The sequence below is a fragment of the Puma concolor genome, chromosome B3 (assembly GCF_028749965.1).
Source record: "Puma concolor isolate L17-30 chromosome B3, mPumCon1.1.hap2, whole genome shotgun sequence".
NCBI classification, from domain to species: Eukaryota; Metazoa; Chordata; class Mammalia; order Carnivora; family Felidae; genus Puma; species Puma concolor.
In genome coordinates, this window is record NC_141672.1 from 96,418,780 (window position 1) to 96,441,528 (window position 22,749).

At 38.8% G+C, this 22,749-nt stretch overlaps 1 protein-coding gene across 4 annotated transcripts in view; it reads right to left on the reverse strand.

Annotated features, from left to right (window-relative positions):
• DMXL2 (Dmx like 2) overlaps positions 1 to 20,580 on the reverse strand; it is a 153,457-nt gene extending 132,877 nt beyond the window's left edge. For 3 of the 4 annotated variants that reach the window (XM_025919826.2, XM_025919824.2, XM_086710685.1), the window contains exon 1: positions 20,207 to 20,579. In XM_025919826.2, coding sequence (XP_025775611.2) covers positions 20,207 to 20,293 — 87 coding nt within the window. In that variant the 5' untranslated portion in view covers positions 20,294 to 20,579. Of the gene's footprint in view, positions 1 to 20,206 lie in introns of all 4 variants that reach the window. The other variant, XM_086710686.1, reaches the window with a different exon arrangement.
• Positions 20,581 to 22,749: the final 2,169 nt, after the last annotated feature.

Consider the following 22,749-nt stretch of genomic DNA (forward strand, 5'->3'; position numbering starts at 1 on the left):
AAGAGACAAAATGATTTGTTGTTTCGTAACAACCCCAAACAAGCAACAGATCTGAAAGAACTTCCTTCAATTAAAATTAAAACTTTAAATTAAAAAAAGAACAATCTTTAGTATTAGTCAAAAAGCAACCAATTTTGATAATTTACTGACAAAATAGATGGAGCTACAACAAACTTCTAAATACTAAGCTAAAGAGAAACACAGATACCCACAGTACAAACTAAACTTATTTCTATAACCCTGAACACAGAACAAAACATGGGTTTTTTAAAATTTACTGATGCTAAATCATATCTGATAAGCAAAGGAGACCTTGAAAAGAGAAATATGCAATAATTAATTAATTTGTCCTAATTAAATATTACAAATACTGCTCTATCTCCAGCTTGCATGCATTCTCACTAAAAAGTAAGTGTGGAAGTAGAAATCAAAAATCATCTCTTCTAAATAACTATTTTATGTCAGTGCTGAGAATAAATCACTCAAAGTATTACTTACCAAAAATTTCTAAGGGAAATCACAGCAGTATTGGTAAAAGTAAGTCTCATGGACTGGCCAACATGCATAAAAACCTACCCACCTTTCAGCTTCAGATCTGTCCTCTAAAGCTTGAGATATATAACAATTTGGCCTCACAAAGAATAATGTAGTAAAATACTACTTTTTTAAATGGTTACTTCTAAAGAAACACAATATTTTTTTATATTTAATTATTACAAATACAGACAATAAGTGACTCAATATTTTGTTCCTTAATTTGTTAATAAATTTTACATTTCAAAGAACCTTAACAGTACATTATCTAATATGTACCAATATTAATACGTAATGTTTGACAACTTCCAATTTTGCAACTACTGGAAATTTCCAGATATTCGGTTAACCTAAATACTGATATTTTGAGGGAGATGGTCCTGACAGTGTTCCAAAAATCATTTCCCAAATAATTGATTAAAATATTAAATTATAATTAAACTCCCGATATAATACCATCAATATGATGGAAAGAACATATTCCTGAGAATCCAGAGGTATTAAAACTAACTATAACAATCTCTCTGTAATATTTCCTTTATCAGTCAAATGAAAGATTGTGACTAGATCACTTCTGAGACTCCTTTCAATTTTTAAGCTGTAATTCTATGAGTGCACAAATTTGCTTCAAAAAGTCCTGATAAAAAGATTAAATAATCCAGTGTGCACTATTTTACATAGAAACCCAGCTAAATGGCTTTGTGTTGTAACTCTTTCCCCTACTCACAGCTGACAGGATGTGAGGATGGTCCAGACTAATGACCAGTAGCTATCAGCCAGATGAAAGAGATGGGCTAAGCCAGGCAAAGTCCACTCAGGAATTCAAACCATAAGACCCAGAGTTAGAAGGAAGGGCTAAGCAGACAAGTCAGACATGTTCAGGGATAAGTCAGCAATTTGAAACTGAAACCACCAGTTTAAAAAGTAAATGGATCAGATATCTAAAAACAAAAAACTCATGAAAAAAACAAGTACATAAAATCCCTAAGAGAAGGCAGTCTTGATTCTACCAGCTTTTTAGTTCCAATCACCCTGAAGCCCAACTGCACCTCCTAAGTTCTTTGTGTATCCTGAAATAAACCTAGCTTTTACTTCAGTTCATCTGTCCCTTGTGCTAAAACCAATACTGATACAAAGATTGGGACTGCATAGAACAGGGCTTCAAAGAAAATGTGGAATTGGCTATGATTAGATTATAGAATTAGAGTAGAGAATGCAATGAGGAAGACAGACTGGAAAGCTAGCAAAACAGGATGTATAAAAGAGATACAGTTACTAAAACAGTCATATGTGATTCTTTGGGACCTAGAATATGTCAGGCATACCTCCCTTTTTTATGCTTTGCTTACTGTACTTCATAGATACTGTGTTTTTACAAATTGAAGGCTTGTAGCAACCCTGCATCAAGCAGTCTATCAGTGCCATTTTTCCAAGAGCATTTGCTCACTTGTAGCTGTGTCACATTTGGCAATTCTCACAATATTTCAAACTTTTTCATGATTATATTTGGTATGGTGACCTTTTATCAGTGATCTTTAATTTTATTATTGTAATTGTTTGGGAGTACCACAAACCATACCCATAGAAGATGGCACACTTAATAAACGTTGTATGTGTTCTGACTGCTCCACTGACCAGCCATTCCCCCCACCCCACTCCTTGAGCCTCCCTATTCCCTGAGACACAATATTTAAAAATAGGCCAATGAATAACCCTATGATGACCTCTAAGTGTTCAAATGAAAGAGTTGCATGTGTCTCACTTCTTTTTTTTTTTTTAACGTATTTATTTATTCAGACAGAGCGAGTGAGTATGCAGCCAGGTGCACATGCACACAAGCAGGGGAGAGGCAGAGAGAGAGGTGGGGAGAGAGAATCCAAGCAGGCTCCATGCTGTCAGCACAAAAGCTTGAGGCAGGGCTCAATCTCAGGAATGGCAAGATCACAACCTGAGCCAAAATCAAGAGTCAGATGCTTAACTGACTGAGCCACCCAGGCAGCCCTGCATGTCTCTCACTTAAAATCAAAAACTAGAAAAGATTAAGCTTAGTAAAAAAAAAAAAAAAAAAGGCATGACTAGAGTTAAGATAGTCCAAAATCTATGCCTCTTGTGTCAAACAGCTGGCCAAGTTGTGAATGCAAAGGAAGAGTTCTTGAAGGAAACTACAAGCGCTATTCCAGTGAACACACGAAATGATAAGGAAGTGAAACAGCCTTACTGCTGACATAGAGAAAGTTTTAGTGGTCTAGACAGAAGATCAAACCAGCAATAACCTTCCCTTGAGCCAAAGCCTAATCGAAAGGAAGGTCCCTACTTTAATTCTATGAAGGTTGAGAAGCTTCAGAAGAAAAGTTTGAAGCTAGCAGAGGTTGAGTCATGAGGTTTAAGGAAAGAAGCCACCTCCATGACATAAAAGGCAAAGCATGCAAGTAATGATGTAGAAGTTGCAGCAAATCATCCATAAGATCTAGCTAAAATAATTAATGAAAATGGCTACACCAAGCAACAAATTTTCAAAGTAGATAAAAGAGCCTTATGTTGGAAGAAGATGCCATCTAGGACTTTCATAGCTACAGAAGAGAAGTCAATGCCCAGCTTCAAGGGTTCAAAGGATAGGCTGACTCTCTTGTTAGGGGCTGATGTAGTTGGTGACTTAAACTGAAGCCAATACTCAACTATTCTGAAAATCCTAGGGCCCTTAAAAATGATGCTCAATCTATGGATATTGTATGTAAGCCAATTTGACAATAAATTATATTTCTCAAAAAATGATGTTCAATATACTTTGCCTCTGCTTTACCAATGGAACAACACAGTTTGGATGACAGCACATCTGCTTACAACATGGTTCACCGTACATTTTAAGCTCACTTTTGAGTCTTGCTGCTCAGAAAAAAAGATTCCTTTCAAAATATTACTGCTCACTGTCAACACACCTGGTCATCCTGGAGCTGTGACAAAGAAGTACAATGAGATTGGTGTTATTTTCATGCCTTCTCCCACAACATCTATTCTGCAGCCCATGGGTCAAGGAGTAATTTCAACTTTCAAGTCCCATTATTTAAGAAATACATTTCAATTCGGATGACCACTGGGTATTATATATAGTGATAAATCACTATATTCTATTCCTGTAATAAATATATTTTGATTTAAAAAAAAAGAAAAATGCATTTCATAAGGCTACAACTACCATGGATGGTGACTCCTTTGACAGATCTGGGTCAAGTAAATTTAAAGCTTTCTAGAAAAGATTTTGTAAAATGTCTCAAAAGTTAGTTTGTCTGATGTTTCCTCATGATTAGATTCTGAGAAGGATTATCACAGAAACATCACAGTGTTCTTCTCATTGCATTTTTTCAAGAGGCACAATTGTCAATTTACCCCATTCCTGGCAGTTAACTTTGATCAGCTGATAAAGGTGGTGTCTGCCAGGTTTCTCCTCTATAAAATTATTTTTTCCTTTATAATTAATAAGTACCTTGTAGAAAGATATTTTGAGGCTATGTAAATAACTTGTGACTTATCAAACTTTTACCCACTAGTTTTAGTATCTACCAGACATTTCTTGCCTAAAGTTACTACTAAGATGGTTGCCAAATGGCAATTATCTAATTCTGTCATTTCATTATTTGTTAGTTGGCTTTATGGGGCACCTGGGTGACTCAGTCAGTTGAATGTCCGACTTCGGCTCAGGTCATAACCTCGCCTTTGTGGGTTCAAGCCCTGTATCAGGCTCTGTACTGACAGCTCAGAGCCTGGAGCCTGCTTTAGATTCTGTGTATCCCTCTCTCCCTGCCCCTTCCCTGCTCATGCTCTGTCTCTCAAGAAAGAAAGAAAGAAAGGAAGGAAGGAAGGAAGGAAGGAAGGAAGGAAGGAAGGAAGGAAGGAAGAAAGGAAGAAAGAAAGGAAGAAAGAAAGAAAGAAAGAAAGAAAGAAAGAAAGAAAGAAAGGAAGGAAGGAAGGAAGGAAGGAAGAAAGTTAGTTATTAGCTGGCTTTCTTCTGTAAGGAAGAGTTTTCTTTATTTCTGTACTTATTTATATTAGTAAGGGTCATGGATTCTTACCTCATACAAAGGGTTATAATCTATTATTATCACTTATCTATATGCTCTAATTGTCCCTGATTGGGCAAATAGGAACTCTTTAAGTTATTAGAAATGGTAAATAAATTCAGTAAAATTACAGAACATAAAATTAATACCCAGAATTATCATAGTTCTGTTTCTATACACTAGGTAGTAGAAAGGGAAATTAAGGAAACAACCCCATTTACAAGTGTACCAAAGACAATAAAATACCTAGGAATAATCTAACCAAGTTAAAAGACCTGTACTCTGAAAACTATAAAACACTGTTGAAAAAAATTGGAGATGACACAAATAAATAGAAATATACTCCATGCTCATGGATTAGAAGAATTAATATTGTTAAAATGTCTATACCACCCAAAGCAATCTACAGATTCAATGTAATCCCCATCAAAATATCAACAACATATTTCACAGAATTAGAATAATTCTAAAATGTATATGGAAAGACCCCAAATAGCCAAAGCAATCTTGAAGAAGAAAAAATCTGGAAGTATCACAATCCCAGATTTCAAGATATACTACAAAGGTATAGTAATCAAAACAGTATGGTACCGGCACAAAAACAGGCACATCGATCAATGAAACAGAATAGGAAGTCCAAAAATAAACCCACACTTATATGCTCAATTAATCTACGACAAAGAAGGCAAGAATATACAATGGGGAAGACAGTCTCTTCAACAAATGGTATTTAGAAAATGGGACAACTAGATGCAAAAGAAGGAAACCAAGACCACTTTTTCACACAATACACAAAAATAAACTCAAAAGGGTTAAAGACCTAAATGTGATACCTGATACCATCAAAGCCTAGAAAAGAACATTAAGCAGTAATTTCTTTGACATCAGCCTTAGCAACTTTTTTTTAAGTTTATTTATTTATTTTGAGAGAGACAGAGACAGTGTGAGTGGCAGAGGGGTAGAGAGAGCGGGAAAAATGGAGAGAATCCCAAGCAGGCTCCACACTGTCAGCACAGAGCCCAATGTGAGGCTTGAGCTCACAAAATTGTGAGATCATGTCCTGAGCAAAAAATCAAGAGTTGGACACATAACCAACTAAGCCACCCAGACGCCCCTGCCTTAGCAACATTTTAAAAAATCTGTCTCCTAAGGTAAGGGAAACAAAAACAAAAATAAACTATTGAACTACATCAAAATAAAGGGCTTTTGCACAGCAAAGGAAACCGTCAACAAAACAAAAAGACAACCTGCTAAGTAAAAGATTTGCAAATGATATATCTGACAAGGTATTAATATCCAAAATATATAAAGAACTTATACAACTCAACAGCAATAAATTTTCTATATTCCTTCTAAAATCTTTATCATTCTGTATTTCATATCTACATCTGTAATCTGCCTGGAGTTCTTTTTTTTTTTTTTTTTTTTTGGTAAATGGGGTGACACAGGGTCAAGTTTTATTTCTTTCCTATATAGATAAGATGTCCCACAAAAAGATCAATCATTCTGTACTGCTCTACCATGTCATCCTTGACATAAATCAAACATGAATAAATGTGTGAGTCTGTTTCTGGTGCTCTGTTTTATTACTCTGATGTATTTGTTCTGAGGAGGCTACCACACTATCTTGATGTTCACGACTTTCAAGTCTTGAGCTGGACAAAGCAGTCCTCTCATTTGACTGTTCTTTAAGACTGCCTTATCTATTCCTGGCCCCAACTATTCCTATAAAATTTAGCATCATTCTGTCAAATTCCACAGAATCCTCGTAAGATTTTGACTGGCAATATATCAAAGCTATGAATACATTTGGAAAGAATTGATAAATTTATAATAATGAATCTTCCAGTCCATAAATATGGAATTTATCTCTCTAAAGTTTTACAAATTTTGACCATAGAAGTGTTCTACATGCATCATTAGACTTACTGCTAGGTCCCTGATATTTTTTAATGGCATGAAAAATAGTATCATAGTTCCAGTTCTAAATAGAACCACAATAAATTATGTCTCTCCCACTGAATGCAGCCATAAAACATGAACAGAATGCATGAAGCTGCTATTTGAGGACTCTGAAAAGTAAATGGTAGCAGGTGAACTACGAAAAAAGATCAAAATTTGAAGTCTACCATACCAGCACTGAGTTTAACTAAAGTTAGTACAAAACCAAGAAGCAAAAACAGAGAGCTCCAAGAGAAACCATTTATTTTTGGCTGAAGAAGTGGGAAAAATAGTCTTAGTTTTCAAAGAAAGGAATGGAGAATTCTCCATTTATCCTTTCCTTTCTCCATTTTCTCACATTCCAGCCCCCAAGCAATCCCACAGCTCCCATAAAAGGAGCTATGATTCCAAGAAAGTGAGGTGAACCCCCACTGCTTTTTTTCTTTCCCTATCGTACTGCTACTTGGCACTGAACACAGGTACACACCCAGGGAGTATAGTGCAGAGTAACTAAAGTCTCAACTCTGCAGCTAGGGAACCACAAAGGGGAGCCCTAGAAACCAGAAAGTACTAGGGAAACCACAGAAAAGGAAGAGCTCAGAACAACGATCCAATAAACTGTTTATAAACTCCTGGGCTCCATCCCAGGCTACACATGCATAGATCACACCTTAAAAAGAAGAGCAAAGACCTCTGAGAACTGAACTACAGGAAAGGCCACTGACCAGGTCCTTTACTGGCCACTAGGAGGAACATACACAGGATATATCTTACTGGGACTCAAAGGCTTTAAAAATGGAACTGACATTGAAACAACGACCCATAGAAGGCTGGTGTGAGAACTTCCAGCCTAAATCCAAACAAGTAGACTGTCTGCTAAAACAAAAATATCAGCATTCTCTGTAGGATTTACACAAGATCCAGAGTTTCATAATATAATGTTTTTAAAAGTCCAGTTTACAGGGGTGCCTGGGTGGCTCAGTCAGTTGAGTGCCCCACTCTTGATTTCAGCTCAGGTCATAATCTCACAGTTTCATGGGTTTGAGCCCTGCATTGAGTTCTGCTCTGACCGCGTGTGCAGAGCCTACTTGGGAGTTCTCCTCTCCCTCTGCCCCCTCCAGCTCGCTGTCTCTGTCAAAATAAATAAATAAACTTTAAAAATAAGTAAAAGTCCAGGTTACAATCCAAAATTATTCAGCAATACAAAGAACTAAGAGAATCTCAACTCACAAGGTAAAGGAAAAAAACAATCAACACACCTAGATGTTAAAATTATCAGAAAAAAAAACATTAAAGTGGCTACAATAAAATGCTTGAAGAGGTACAGGTGAACACTCTCAAATCAGTAATCTAAGCTTCCATCTTAATCAATTAGAAAAGGAAAGCAAAACAAATTCAAAGCATGCTGAAGAAAGGAAATATTAAAGACCAGAAATCAATGAAAATGACAAGAGAACAATAATAGAAAATATGAATGAAATAAAAATCTGGTTCTTTGAGGGGTGCCTGACTGGCTCAGTCAGAAGAGCATGTGACTCTTGATCTTAGGGTTGTGAGCTCAAGCCCCACATGGGTGTAGAGATTACTAAATAAATAAACTTTTAAAAAATCTGCTTCTTTGAAAAAGAACAATAAAATGCATAAACCTCCAGGAAGACAAAGAAAAAGCGAGAAGAAACAAATTATGAATATGAGAAACAAAGGAAGGAATACCAGCACTAATCTTGCACACATTAAAGAGGTAATACTAAAACACTATAAACAATTCTATACACATAAATATGACAAAGAAATGGATCAAAAATGCTAATTCCTCTAAAACAAGAAACTACAAAAACTCACCCAAGATGAAATATATTACCTGAATAGTCCTTTAACTGTTAAAGAAATTTTAGTAGATTTAAAGAATAAATGACTACAACTCTACATGACCCCTGACAGAAAATAGAAAATGAATACCTCCAAACTCATCTTATGAAATCAGCAGCACAATACCAAACCAAACAAAAACAATACAAGGGGGTGGGGGGGGGGGGAACTATAGATCAATATCTTTAATGAACAGAGATGCAAAACGACTCAATAAAATACCAGCAAACTGAATCTAGCCATAAAGAAAAAGGATAATCTACAAGTAATACAAAGCTAATTCAACTCACAAAAATCAATGTAATCCACCATATGAACAGTCTAAAGAAGAAAAATCACATGATCATATTAATCAGTGAAGGAAAAACATATGACAATATTCAAGATCCCTTCATGATAAAAATTTCCAGCAAAAATGGAATAGAAGGAAATTTGCTCCATCTTATAGGACATTACAAAAACAAATAAAACCTAGTACTAGTCAGTGCAGTAACTGCAATAAAGCAAATTAGACATGACTGAAATAGGATTAGCAAATGGATTAGAAGAAACCATCCAGAATGCCGCAAAGAAGGATAAAAAAGAAAACAGAAGAGAAAGGATATTAGATATAGAAATAAAGTGATTAGGTCCAATATATGTTTGATATATTACTCTCATAAGGTCAATGGGGAAGAGGCAATTTTTAAACAGATATTACCTGAAATTTTTCCAGATTTGATACAAAATATCAATTCACGATTCAAAAATCTCAAAAGTCGCAAACCGGATTCACACATTCACAAGATTTTACTATGACACAACATAGTAAAACTTCAGAAAGACAAAAAAATCTAAAAGAAGCTATAGGAAAAATACAACTTTTAAAGAAGCAGTAGGCTGGTAGCCGACTTCTCATCAGAAACATCAGAGGCCAGAAGACAAAGGACTGACATCTTTATGGTGCTGAAAAGAAAATACTGTCATTCTCTACTTAGCAAAAATACCTTCCCAAGAATGAAACAAAATGAAGACATGTTCATGCAAACAAAAGATGACATTACAACACCAACAGATCCACACCAAAGGAAATTCTATAGGAGCCTCTCCAGGAAGAAAGAAAATGATCCCAAATGGAATGTGAAAGACACAGGAGGGAATAAAGAATAAAGTGATAATAAATACATAGGTAAATGTAAATAAGTACCAACTATGTCAAATAATAATAAGATCTTACAGGATTTATAAACATGAAGACTTATCACTGAAGGAGAGATCATAAGCAGGAAAAGAGTAAAAACGTTATAAAGGGTCCCTGTATTGCCTGAAGGACTGTCATGCCTGAGCAGACTTTGGCAAGTTAAATGGCAATTTAAGAATACATGTTGTAATTTCTAGGATAGAAACAGAGTATACAACTTTAGGACTACTACAGGGAAAAAAGAGAATGAAAACAAAATCATTTCAAAAGAGGGAAGGAAGGAGAAAAAGGGGTGCTAAGAGCAAAGGGGACAAATATGAGATGGGAAAGTTAAACATGAACATGTCAGTAATAACGTTAAATATAAGTGAATTAAAAGTTCGGGGGTGCCTGGGTGGCTCAGTCGGTTAAACGTCTGACTTTGGCTCAGGTCATGATCTCATGGTTCATGGGCTTGAGTCCCGTGTCAGGCTCTGTGCTAACAGCTCAGAAGCTGGAGCCTGCTTCAGATTCTGTGTCTCCCTCTCTCTCTCTCTGTCCCTCCCCTGAGCGTGCTCTTTCTCTCTTTCAAAAATAAATAAGCATTAGAAAAATTTTAAGTTCTAGTTAACACAAAAAATTTTTAAATCCAAGTATAGGATATTTAGAAGACACAATTCTGAAATGCAACTACACAGAAAAATTCAAAGTAAAAGGATGGAAAAAGATAAGCTTGGAAAATGCTAACCAAAAGAAACTCAAGATAGCTATTTTAATATCAGATAAAGTAGACTACAGAAAGTTACCACAAATAAAAAAAAAGGGGGGGAGGGTTTATTTCATAATGATAAACAGGTCAACTCACCAGGAAGATATAATTACTTTAAATTTGTAAGCACAAATAAATAAAGCAAAATTTGACAAATCTACAAGAAAACAGGGATTTAAATCTATAACTCATTGATTTTAATACATCTCTCAGTAAGAAAATGAATAAGCAGACCAGTAAAGTTTCAGAAGATTTCAATAATATGATTAACAAATGACCTAAAGGACACGTGTAGAACACTCTACCTAACAACTGCAGAGCACACATCTAAGCATACATGGAACATTCATAAAAATTGACCAATTTAAATTTCGACAAACTTAAAAAGATTGTAAGTATATGTCATATGCTGTTTAAACAATACAGCTATGCTAGAAATTAGTAAGCAGAATCACAACTAGAAAAGTTCCATATAGGGGGGCCTGGGTGGCGCAGTCGGTTAAGTGTCTGACTTCAGCCAGGTCACGATCTCGCGGTCCGTGAGTTCGAGCCCCGCGTCGGGCTCTGGGCTGATGGCTCAGAGCCTGGAGCCTGTTTCCAATTCTGTGTCTCCCTCTCTCTCTGCCCCTCCCCCGTTCATGCTCTGTCTCTCTCTGTCCCAAAAATAAATAAATGTTGAAAAAAAAAATTAAAAAAAAAAAAAAAGAAAAGTTCCATATATGTACCTGGAAATTTAGAAACATACTTCCAAGTTATTTGAGTTACTAATTAAAACACAGCTTTGTGGTATGAAGATACAGTAGGTCTTAAGAATATAAAACTTACATTTTTTAAACTTAAAAAAAATGTTTATTTATTTTGAGAGAGAGAGAGCATGCACAACTGGGGAAGGGGCAGAGAGAGAGTAAGAGCAAATCCCGCACTGCCAGCACAGAGCCCAACTCAGGACTCGAACTCACGAACCATGAGATCATGACCTGAGCCAAAACCAAGAGCCAGACACTTAACTGAATGAGCCTCCCAGGCACCGCTGAACTTTTTTTTTAAGTTTATTCATTTATTATCTCTGAGAGAGGGAGAGAGAAAGAGAGGAGAGAGAGAGAGAGAAAAAAAAAACAAATAGGGCAGAGAGTGAGGAAAAAAAAAAAAAAAACAAGCAGGGCAGAGAGTGAGAAGGAGACACAGAATCTGAAGCAGGCTCCAGGCTCTAAGCTGTCAGCACAGAGCCCAACGCAGGGCTCAAACTCAACCTGGGCCAAAATTGAATGCTTAACCAAGCCACCCAGGCACCCCTAAAACTTATGTTTTTTTTTTTTTTTAAGGTTCATTCATTTTTCAAAGACAGAGGGAGACAGAGCACGAGTGGGGGAGGGGCAGAGAGAGAGGGAGACACAGAATCTGAAACAGGCTCCAGGCTCTAAGCTCTCTGCACAGAGCCCAACGAGGGGCCCAAACTCACTGACAGCGAGATCATGACCTGAGCGGCGAAGTCAGATGCTTAACCAACTGAGCCACCCAGGTGGCCCAAAACTTACATTCTTAAATGTATTTATTAGAAAGAAAGACTGAAATGAGCTAAGCATTTATCTCAACAAGTTAGGGAAAAAAGAGCAAAATTAATCCAAATAGAAGGACATAATTAAAAATAAGAATTAATGAAACAAAAAATAAACATGTAATAAAACTAGTAAACTTAGGAGGCGCCTAGTGGCTCAGTTGGTTAAGCATTCGACTTGCTGGATGGCTCAATTGGTTAAATGTCCACCTCTTGATTTAGGCTCAGGTCATGATCTCTTGGTTTGTGTGATCCAGCCCCACATCCGGCTCTGTGCTCACAGCAAGTAACCTGCTTAGAATTCTCTCTCTCCCCCTCTCTCTGTCTCTTCCCTGCTCATGCATGCTCTCCCTCTTAAAATAAATAAAATTAAAAAAAAAAAAACAGTAAACTTAGAAGCAAGTTATTATAAAACATTAATAAAGCTGATAAACTTCTAAAGAAAAAGAGAAGTCACAAATAATAAATGGCAGTAAGGAGAATAAAGAAACAATACAACAGATGCTGCAGACCTTAAAAAGATAATAAGCTGCTGTGAACAATTTTATAGGAAGAAATTTGAAAATCTACACAGAAGAATAAATTCTTAGAAAAATAACTATGTAAAACTTATTCAAGAAAAAAGTACAGATAAACATTCTCAAATCAATAATATAAGCTTCCTCCATGAGGCCTATGTCCAATTTACCAAAATGTTAAAAGGGGTTATCTCTGGTTATACTAATACAAATGATTTTATCTTTCTCCTGCATTTTTCATATTACCTACAAGGCCATATGAATAAACTTGGATTTCAGTGTTAATTATGCCACAGGTCTAGCTGTGTCTTTGATTAAATCCTTTAATTCTCAGATCTAAAATTCCTGTACTAGGTCTAAACTAAAAACATTTCATTTTATGTGCCAATTTAACATAGGAGATCGACACTGGGGCGCCTGGGTGGCTCAGTCACATGAGCGACCAACTCTTTATTTCAGCTCAGGTCATGATCCTAGGGTCGTGGTATCAAGCCCTGCATCAGGCTCCATGCTAAGTGTGGACCCTGCTTAACATTCTTTCTCTCTCCCTCTGCCCCTCTCCCCGATCCGTGTTCTCTCCCCCGCCCCCCCCCTCACTCTCTCTCTTTGTAAAATAAAAAATAGGGGCACCTGGATGGCTCAGTTGGTTAAGCATCCCACTCTTGATCTCGGCTTAAGTCATGATCTCACAGTTCCTGAGTTCAAGCCCCACTTCAGGCTCTGTCCTGTCAGTGCAGAGCAGGCTTGGGATTCTCTCTCCTCTCCTCTCTGCCCCTCTCTCACTAAAAATAAATAAATAAACTTAAAAAATAAAATAAATTTAAAATACAAGATCAACATTAATACTACCATTTCAAAAAGAAAAAAATTTTTTTAATATATACCAACCACATTCAAGAGGGATATATCAAAGAAACAGCTGGATACAGAAGTTTGGAATCAGGCTGAGAAGGAGCAGGTAAGGGAAGTAGAGGAAAACCAAGAGAGCTATTGAAGAAAGTATTTCAATAAGAAGAAAAAGCAATTTTACGGGAGAGAAAAGGAGAAACTGACACAATGCCCTTGAGTAGATTAAAGGGGATAAGAACTAGGTTATTAATGAGGATTTCTCAAAACTTCTATAATATTGACACTGTGGGGGGCTGTCCTTTGCACTGTATGACATTTATCAGGCTCTCTGGCCTCTCCCCAGGAAATGTCTGTCCTCCCCCCACAACCCTGTCACAACAATCAAAAATGTCTCCAGATATTGCCAATGCCCCCTAGGGGGCAAAACTGCTCCCAGTTTAAAATCACAAGTATAAATGGAAGAAATGGCCTTTGCTGGAAATACTGACAATTTATGTACATTAAAGGCATGACAGAGATGCTATGGGTAGAGTACAGTATAATTTGAATATCTCCTTCTGATTAGATCCTCCAAAATATACACACAGCTAGCATATCATAAAACCAAGGTCATTACTCCTAGGAAAATGTTACTATTTTGTTCCTGAACTACAACTACCATATAAGCTACGTGTATCTTTGAACTGAGTCTAAGCCAAAACTTCTATATATTTTTTGGGTCCATCCATGCCACCTTGCAAAATGCCCATATGGTCTCAAGTTTCCTGGGTTTTTAATTTTTTAAGGTTTATTTATTTTTGAGAGAGAGACAGAGTGCAAGCAGGGGAGGAGCAGAGAGGGGGAGACACAAAATCTAAAGCAGACTCCAGGCTCCAAGTTGTCAGCACAGAACCCAACACAGGGCTTGAACCATGAGATCATGACCTGAGACGAAGTTGGACGCTTAACCAACTGAGCCACCCAGGTGCCCTTTCCCGGTTTTTCTTAAAGCCACAGGATGAAGACATCATGACTTAGTACAAATTAAATTAAATCCTGAGAAGCCTGACTTTCTAGAGAAAGTGGCCCTAAAGGAATGTCTTCACTGATAATCTAAGAAGGTATTATTTATAGTTTTCAAATCATTCCACCAACTTATCATGTACTTAGTGTTTAAAGGAGTCTCCCTCTATGCACTGGCCCTTTTATACCTACTGACTGCTCTATCAGAGGGATAGGAGATGAACATCTTATTTTGCAGGCACTTAGAATGGGAGGAGAGGAGAGCATTAAACAAGCCCTTAGCAATCATGAAATGAGAAGTTTTGAGAAGAAAAAGCACAGGCAATTGGGTTCACATATATGCATCAAGTCCCAGGGTAACAATGAGCTATATCTAAGAGAAAGAAAATACAGTCATACCACCTGTGTAAGTTGCACCTGCTTCCTCAATAACAGGTTCTATATCCTGTTACATAATGAATTAGGGTTTCAGAGCAAAAATGTAATACAAAAGGATTCTACAAAGTCAAAAAGACTGAAAACACTAACATTTCTATTAAAATATTTGACTTCCAAACTTTCTTTAAAAAATAACCCACAAGCTTGAAAAGCCTTATTAAATGTGAATTACAGATATTTTCTATCATTATCCCCTTTTAAATACTGCTTTGCTTTCTGTCATAGAAGGAAATTAAATTGGTCAGGCATGACTTGTTTTTCCACTGTGCCACTGCGGTTGTAACCCAACACCCTGTGCTCTTTTTGATAATTAAATACTGAGACTTTGATTTGTTCTAAAAACTTCCCAAGACCCAAGGTAAGGTACTGATTGTAATTTCAAAAGTCATCTTATAAATACCTCAAATCCTAAGAACATAAAGTAGAGAAGTAAGTATATCTACAGGGTCAAAAACCTGAATACAATCACATTGGCCCCATCTCCCACTTCATTTTGCACTGTGACAGTCCGGGGCAACTATTATCTACCATCCACTGAGGGTACAATCATAAACAAGAGCCATCTTCTCCACTGTGAGCCCAAAGAAGACACACGATTTCATAAACACTCTGCGTAGCTTATTCCTTGAGCCAGAAAGGACATCCCTAACTGTAAAGTCAGACCAACTGTCTTATAAGTGGAGAGGCAATATACAAGAGACTATAACTTCACCACAACCGCATTACAGTTCTGGTCCATTTTCCCTTTCGCCTCTTACAAATTTCTAAAGAAATCCATACAATGCTCATTCAAGGTCTGAATACTTAAAAAGAACCTAATTTAAGAACCTCATTTTACAGATGAAAACCCTAAAAAAAGTTTCAATACTTTATCCAAGGTCACTTAAGTTGTTGGTCTCTGACCACTCATTTCTAAGGGGGCATTATTTGGGACTTGTACCACAGTTTCTCGGTAGCTGCTATAAGCAGGAAGGCTAACTAACAATCTACACAGGGACATAAGTAAGAACTTAAATAACCTCCTATCTACCTACAGGTTCACACCAAACACATGCCCACAAAAAAACTCTGAAAGGTATCAATGTACATAAACAGGAATAAACCAGCTGTCTTTTCTTGGAAAACAACCCCACTCTAAATTCTTGACTGCTGTCTTTCCCTTTACTATCAGCACAGGCTGTCAATAGCTGTAAAAGTTGTTATAGACACTGATAACCCACCAGCTAAAGAAGCATTCTTCTGTCCAACTTCCCCACTCTCCCGGCCAAATGTGATCTCTTATTCTTGAATTCCCACAAGAATGTAAGTGCCTCACAACACCACACAGCCAGCCAGCTGTGGTTAAGTACATGTCTTAACTCTAAGCAGATAGCACGTTCCCATACTTCTTCAATAAACTCCCCGAAATCAGTACTATGTGTTTTTGTTCTCTTGATATTGCTGTTGCTGTTAATCTCCAGAGAGCCTCATAGACCTATGTGCTCAACAAATATTTGCTAAATGGATATAAACAGGCTGATCATTTTCCAAATTTGGTGTTGACATAATTCTAGGACTGGAATGTTATTATACCACAGTAGAATTAAAATATATCTAAATGCCAGGGGGGAAAAGGTCATATAACAGTAACTTCTAACGTTTAAATGAATGTTTTTGCATTCATTACTAACTTTCTGGTGGTACTTGAAGAAAAAAAAAAACAAAACAAAAGCGCTAAAAATCTATAGGTAACATTTGCTAATTATATTTTTCAACATTCTGAGGGTGTTTTCTTATTTACTAAGGTAGTCTTGTGGGGGCTTTTTTAATTGTTTCGTGAAGGAATAGTCACCCAATAATTTACCTGTTATATCACACCATTCCTTGGCTTTTGTTGTTCTTGCCATTCAAAAAGGCCTAATACCTTTCTGTCTTTACAACTGTCAATCTTAACATGAAATCTTTTATCTTCCCAACTATATGTGATCTCTTTCATCTGCCTTACATTATAATTATGTATATCATTTTTAATCTCTACCAGTATATGACCCTGGTAGGGAGTGAAAATGACTAATTTTTTTAAACTTTGATTAGTGTGTTGAATTCATATCAGACTGGAGTAACATCAACTGTCCCTATATAACTGAAAATACAGTCTGTACCCCTTAAGGCCAAAATGTGAAAAAAAGTTAAACTGTATTAATAATCATGCACCATCATTATTTTAATTGATATCTTAATGCTTACAGAAAAAATTTTAAAAACCTAAAGACTATTTTTCAGGAAAGCAATAAAAACATAATTAAGGAAAATTAACACTATCTGTTACATTAAGCTCTAAAACATTCACTTATAAGAAGGTAGCTGGGAATGTCTCACTGACCAAATACAGACAACAAAGCTCATACATGGCAAAATCATCTCCTTGGACTAGCCGGTACCTGATTTACTACAGGATAACAGTATTTCCAGAACTTAGATCTTGAATGATCAAAAGATAATATATACAACCACACTTATGAAATCATAATTGCTTTTAAAAACCACTAACTGCCCAAACACAAGTGAAAAACCATCCTAGCACATGTTAGCACTACAGATACACACATCACTGGGACTGTCCACTACAAACTGCACCACCATGACAACATAGCACAGAATGGGCCATGGTGACATGAGCAGTCATTCACAACCCAGTTGATCACACCACCCACTACCCACCACGCACAGTGCAATATATATAACACACTGTTTTTCAATTACAATGTTACGAACACTTCAAAATTCTTTTAGAACAATTCTTTTTTAAAAACTTGCAGTTTATAAACTCTGAAATAAATGATCTACTCTATTTTGAAAAGATCCTCAGGTTATCATCAAAGATATCATTAGCTAAAACCCACTGTCTACTTGCAAGACAGTCTTTCTTTCCACATTGGCCACGTTTGTGCCTTTCAAACATACACATACCCTTCTAAGCAAGTACTATGATACGAAAGAAACATACTACAGAAAAAATCCTTCCAGATGAGAAGTCACAGGACCTCCATTCCAGTCCTGGCCAGTCCCCTTTTTAGTCATCTGACCCAGAACTAAAGTTTTTCATCTGACTGCTATACAAAGCAAATGGCACACTCTATGTAAAAGAGCTTTACTTTTGTTTTTTTATTATTTATTTTTACTATACTAATGTAGGCATTCAGTTGATTGTTAAGTTGGTTCTAGAGTACGTGAAAACAGCTTGTTCTCAATTTTTTTTAAGCAAATCTGTTCTTCTTAGAGTCCAAAAGGTCATTTCTACTTCATGATGAAATTATAACCAGATCAGTTCATTCAAAACTAAGATATTAAAATGATATGGTGTGCAGCATGTATCTGTAAATGCCAAAGTGCCAAAATAATCAGACTCCTAGGCAGGCATCCTAAACGAAGTAAATTTTGAGTTATATTTAGGAAAATAAAAAGGGTTCTTGTATTGCAACATAAAAACGTAGGACAGAGTAAGAAAGATTAGTAGGTCTACAGCAGAGGGGCCAAGGTGAGGAGTACATATAATCAAAAATAATGTCAAAGATGACAAAAGAATATCTGACAAGTTGAAATCTCATAACACATCTAACAGGAACTCTTAATATTCTTGAGCCAAAAATGATATGGTGAAATGGTATTTGAAGAAAATTATCCCAGCAGCTGAGTGGAGGATGAACTTATCAGAGTGTCAGGAAAACTAGTTTACAAGTGTTTAAGTAATACAATTTAAGTACTACAATAAGATGGTAACTAAGAAGATGAAAAGGGATAAATCTGATAGACACTGTAAGGAGTCAGCCACCCTTGGTGACAGGTTGAATTAGGGAGGTGGTAAAAGACTTGAAAATGATCTCAAGGTCCTGGTCATGGGTGGCCTACATCATAACCACACCTATGCAATGCTAACAGTTCTTGCACTGGCTTTTCCAGACTGCATCTGAACCTCTTTAGCTCTTTGCACTGTTCCCACAATGAGACACTGCTCCACTTTAGATGGAAACAGAAAACTACCACCACCATGATAGTGTGGAAATACCCTATAATCCAAGGCTCCAGATTTCTTGATGAAGGAAGCCTACTCTTCTAAGGCTAGGGAACTTTCTCCCCACCTACAGAACTGGGGAGAGGGGAATTTCCTCTCTCGATGCCCCAAACTGTCTCTATACACTTGAAGTCCAGCTCAATTCTACACAGATTTTTAGATACAAAACACAGATGACACCACTGATAGGTCATGTGTAACAAAATAAGTCAGCCAAATTATATCCATAAAGGTTCATTCTAAACTGAAACAAAGCGTGGTGGATTACATTTAAAAATTAAAATGGCCAAAAGGCAATCTTATGGGGTTATTTTTAATGTATCGTAACGATAGATAAATTCTGTTCCAGAATGCACTGTGCTACATAATGATTCTGCAGTTTTGCTGGAGCTTTTCTTATTTCTGCAGCTTTAAACACATGCTATTGGAGAGCAGACATCAAAGTGTTTTCCTTGTGTAAAAAACATACCATTAAGCTATTTCCAATTTTATCAAGCACAAGCTATCAATAACGATGTGTATTTGATCAAGATCTTATGACTACAGTGTCTTTAAAGAAGGATCTTGAATAAATTTAATAAAGAAAAGGAACTCGTTTTGATCCCTGGGAGTCCGTCTATGGGTAAAAAGAGGTTCTAGGGCTTAGTTGGAATTAGCTGTAATAACAACATCCATTCTCCAAAAGGACTGATGGTCCAAGCTCATTGAGAAAACATGTCTTTTCCATCGAGGTATTAAAGATGTTCGAATACATTATTGTTTACACACACTTTACCCGCACAAACAAAAAAACGGTTATAAAATTTTCGCATTGCCTTAGTTTAAAAACAAATAAACCAGCCTACCTTGCAAACGGATTAAATATTACCTAGGAAGGTTACCAAACTGATCTCGTGATAAAAAGCTCTCCAAGCCACTGTCACTCTAACCCTTCCATTTAGATTTTTTTCGGGGGCAAAGAATGAAATGCCCTATTTCCTTGTTCGAATTAAAATTCTGCATATCAGGAGATACAGAAGATCGGGTCGTATCAGGTTTTAAGCCACAGGCGGGCAAGGGGAGCCAGGTGCAGCATCGCCTTCATGCTCCGAGACAAGACCAAGTCTTCGCCTCCACGCCGAGAGCAGGTGCGAAAAGGACACTCTGGGGTTTCAGCTACTGCAACCATCTTCCTCCACCGCAGACCCAGGGCCGCCCTAGGAGAGGAACCTTCTAGTCCAGTCATCCCTGGGGGCCCGTTTGCTGAGGGCAGACGGCGCGGTGGATTCCTAATCCTTTCCCCTGACGGGTAATTTCCTACACCAGCCCAGGGATTCACAGTCCCACGCCCGCCCCCCGAAATTGGGCTGCAAAGGGGGCGCAACTGGGGCCCACCAGCAACTCACAGCCTCCCCTGGGAGGCGTGGGCCGGGACAGGGGCTCTCAACCCCCGGTCTCTCCCTCTCGAGTACCCGGACGCCGCTCACCGTGAAGGGGACATCCCCGACGCTGCCCACAGAGTAGCAGTTGTCTCCAGGGTTGACAGCCCCGGTGAGGACCTGATGCAGATGCATCTCCGAAGCCCGGGCTGACAAGGGATTGCGCGAGAGGAGCGACGAGCCACGCGCCCGGCTGCGAGAGCGCTTCCCCCTCCGCCTCCCTGGGGACCCACCAGGCGACGGCTCCGGCTTAACGCCTCGCCCCCCTCTTGCCTTCCCCCTTCTTCTTCCCTGCCATGGGAGCTCCTCGACCGCTGCCGCCGCCCGGATCGCCGCTCGGCTGCGGAAATGCCCGGATGCTCCCACTGCCTGCTGCACCGGCGCACAAATGCGGGAGGAGCGCAAGGGTGCGTGTACGGCGGGGGCGGGGGCGGAGGTGGGGGCGGGAGTGGGGGGGGGTGGTGCCGAGGTAGCGCGTGAGCCGGGAGCGTGCCGGAAAGGACGCTCCGCCCGAAAGAGAAGGGCGGTGCGCGCGCCCACCCCCAAGGGAGCGACAGTAGAGTAGGAGGGCAAACCCCTCCTCCCGCTGCTAGGCTTTTGGCTCAGTCCCGCTCCCCGCCGCGCATTTGCGCGTGCGCGCGCAGTGGTTTCCAGGGCAATTGCGCGCGCCGCGTGGACCCTTGTCCCGGGATTGCGCGCGCAGACCTGCGGGAGTTCCCTCGGAGCCTCCCGGCTGCGGCCAATAGGGGCGGGGCGGAGCAGAGGCCGCTCAGGGCCACGCAGCAGTTCTCTGGGGACACGCCTCTGTGTTTAATCCACTCCCTGGTACACTGTGTGATGGTCTGGGCAATTGACCTCAGGAGGACGCCTGTCACCGGGAAATTCCACCTCGGAAAATCTTAGATCCTGTAGGGCTTTTTTACACTTAAGTACGTAAGGTATTTATTTTTACATAAACAATAAAGGCATCTTGCAACTTATTGGAGAAGCCGTACTCTCCTGACAGCAAATTATTTTGCTCCCACCGTTTGTCACGGATGTTCTAGATAGCGAAAGGGCCCCCTAGAGACAGGTGGCTCCTCTAGACTCTTTTTCGTGCGTGATGTCATGGATTCACAGAATCACCTGATTTTTCCACTGTATGCTAAACTTTGGGTGGTTGATACAGGAATCAGATCCCTGCTCCAGGTAAATTCATCACCAATTTTTGAACCTATACTGTGTAAAGGTATGGGCAAGGGAATAGAAGGGATTCCAAGACACAACTATCTAAAAAGGCAGAATGCCCAAAGTGTTGGGATTGAGACACAATAGTCTATGCACCACTGAAAAGGAAGAATACTTCTGACTAAGGGGATGAATGAATAAAGTGTTACAGAGACAGTGACGTAAACTCTGGGTAGCATTTTGGCAGGTTGGAATGGACAAGGAACTGCATTCAAATAGAGAAAATAGCGTGATCTAGAGGTATAAAATGACAGGATGTATTAGAGAACAAAGATTAATGTTTGGGGCAGATGATATATAGAGCGGGGAAAGGAAATGATACTTAGCAACATAAGGGTATCCAAGAGGTAGCTTGTAGCCTGCCTGAACAAGGACGTCTTGAATGCTCCGTTAAGAAGTTTAGATTTCATTCTGAATGCAGTGGGGACTCCATCAAATGTTTCTGCGCAGAAATTTCTACAATCAGAGCTGCTTTAGGAAGATGACTTTGTAGCACTGTGAAAAATAATTAGAAGTGGGGTGGGGGAGAGGAGAGGGGTGTGAAGATAAGAGGCAAAGGCCTGGCAATGATTGGCAGTGTGTTTCCTGGAAAAGAGAAGGAGGAGTCAAAGATAGTTCCCAGCAACCTAGGGCATTTCCCTTTTATTTTTCATTTAGTGGCATAACTTCCTCCAGTCACCCAGACTAGAAACCACAGAGCCACTTTGGGCTCCTTCTGCTCCAGCCCATATCTAAGGGTCCCATGCCGAGGTTCCTAATTCATGACCCTGAGCATTCCCCACTGCTATTTACTTTCATTTCTGACCTCATCTTTTCTCATTCAATTGCCATAATGGCTTCCTAACTAGTTTGACTGCCTTCCATTTCTTTGCTCTCCAACACAATGCAGCCAGAGAAACCTTTTTAAAGGAAAAAATTCCTCCACTTAAAATCTCCACCCCTTGCTGGTTAAAGTCTAACCTCCTTAGTTTGGCTGACAAACCCATTCATTCTGGCTTCTGTGGAATCTTCCTGTTTTATCTCAGGATATTCCTTCACATCCACTATTCTCCAGCCCCACTGAGCTATTTGCTGTTTTCAGAGCATACTATGTTCTTTTATGCTTGTCTTGGTTCATGCTCTTTGCTTTGTCTGGAATGCCCTTCCTCCTCTTATTGACCCTATAAACCCAGTTCAGTTTAAAAGTCACCTATTAGGGGCACCTGGGTGGCTCACTGAGTCTGTTAAGCACCCGACTTTAGCTCAGGTCATGATCTTGTGGTTCACCAGTTCAAGCCCCGAGTCGTTGGGTTCTGGGCTGAATGCTCAGAGCCTGGAGCCTGCTTCAGATTCTGTGTCTCCCTCTCTTTCTCTGCCCCTCCCCC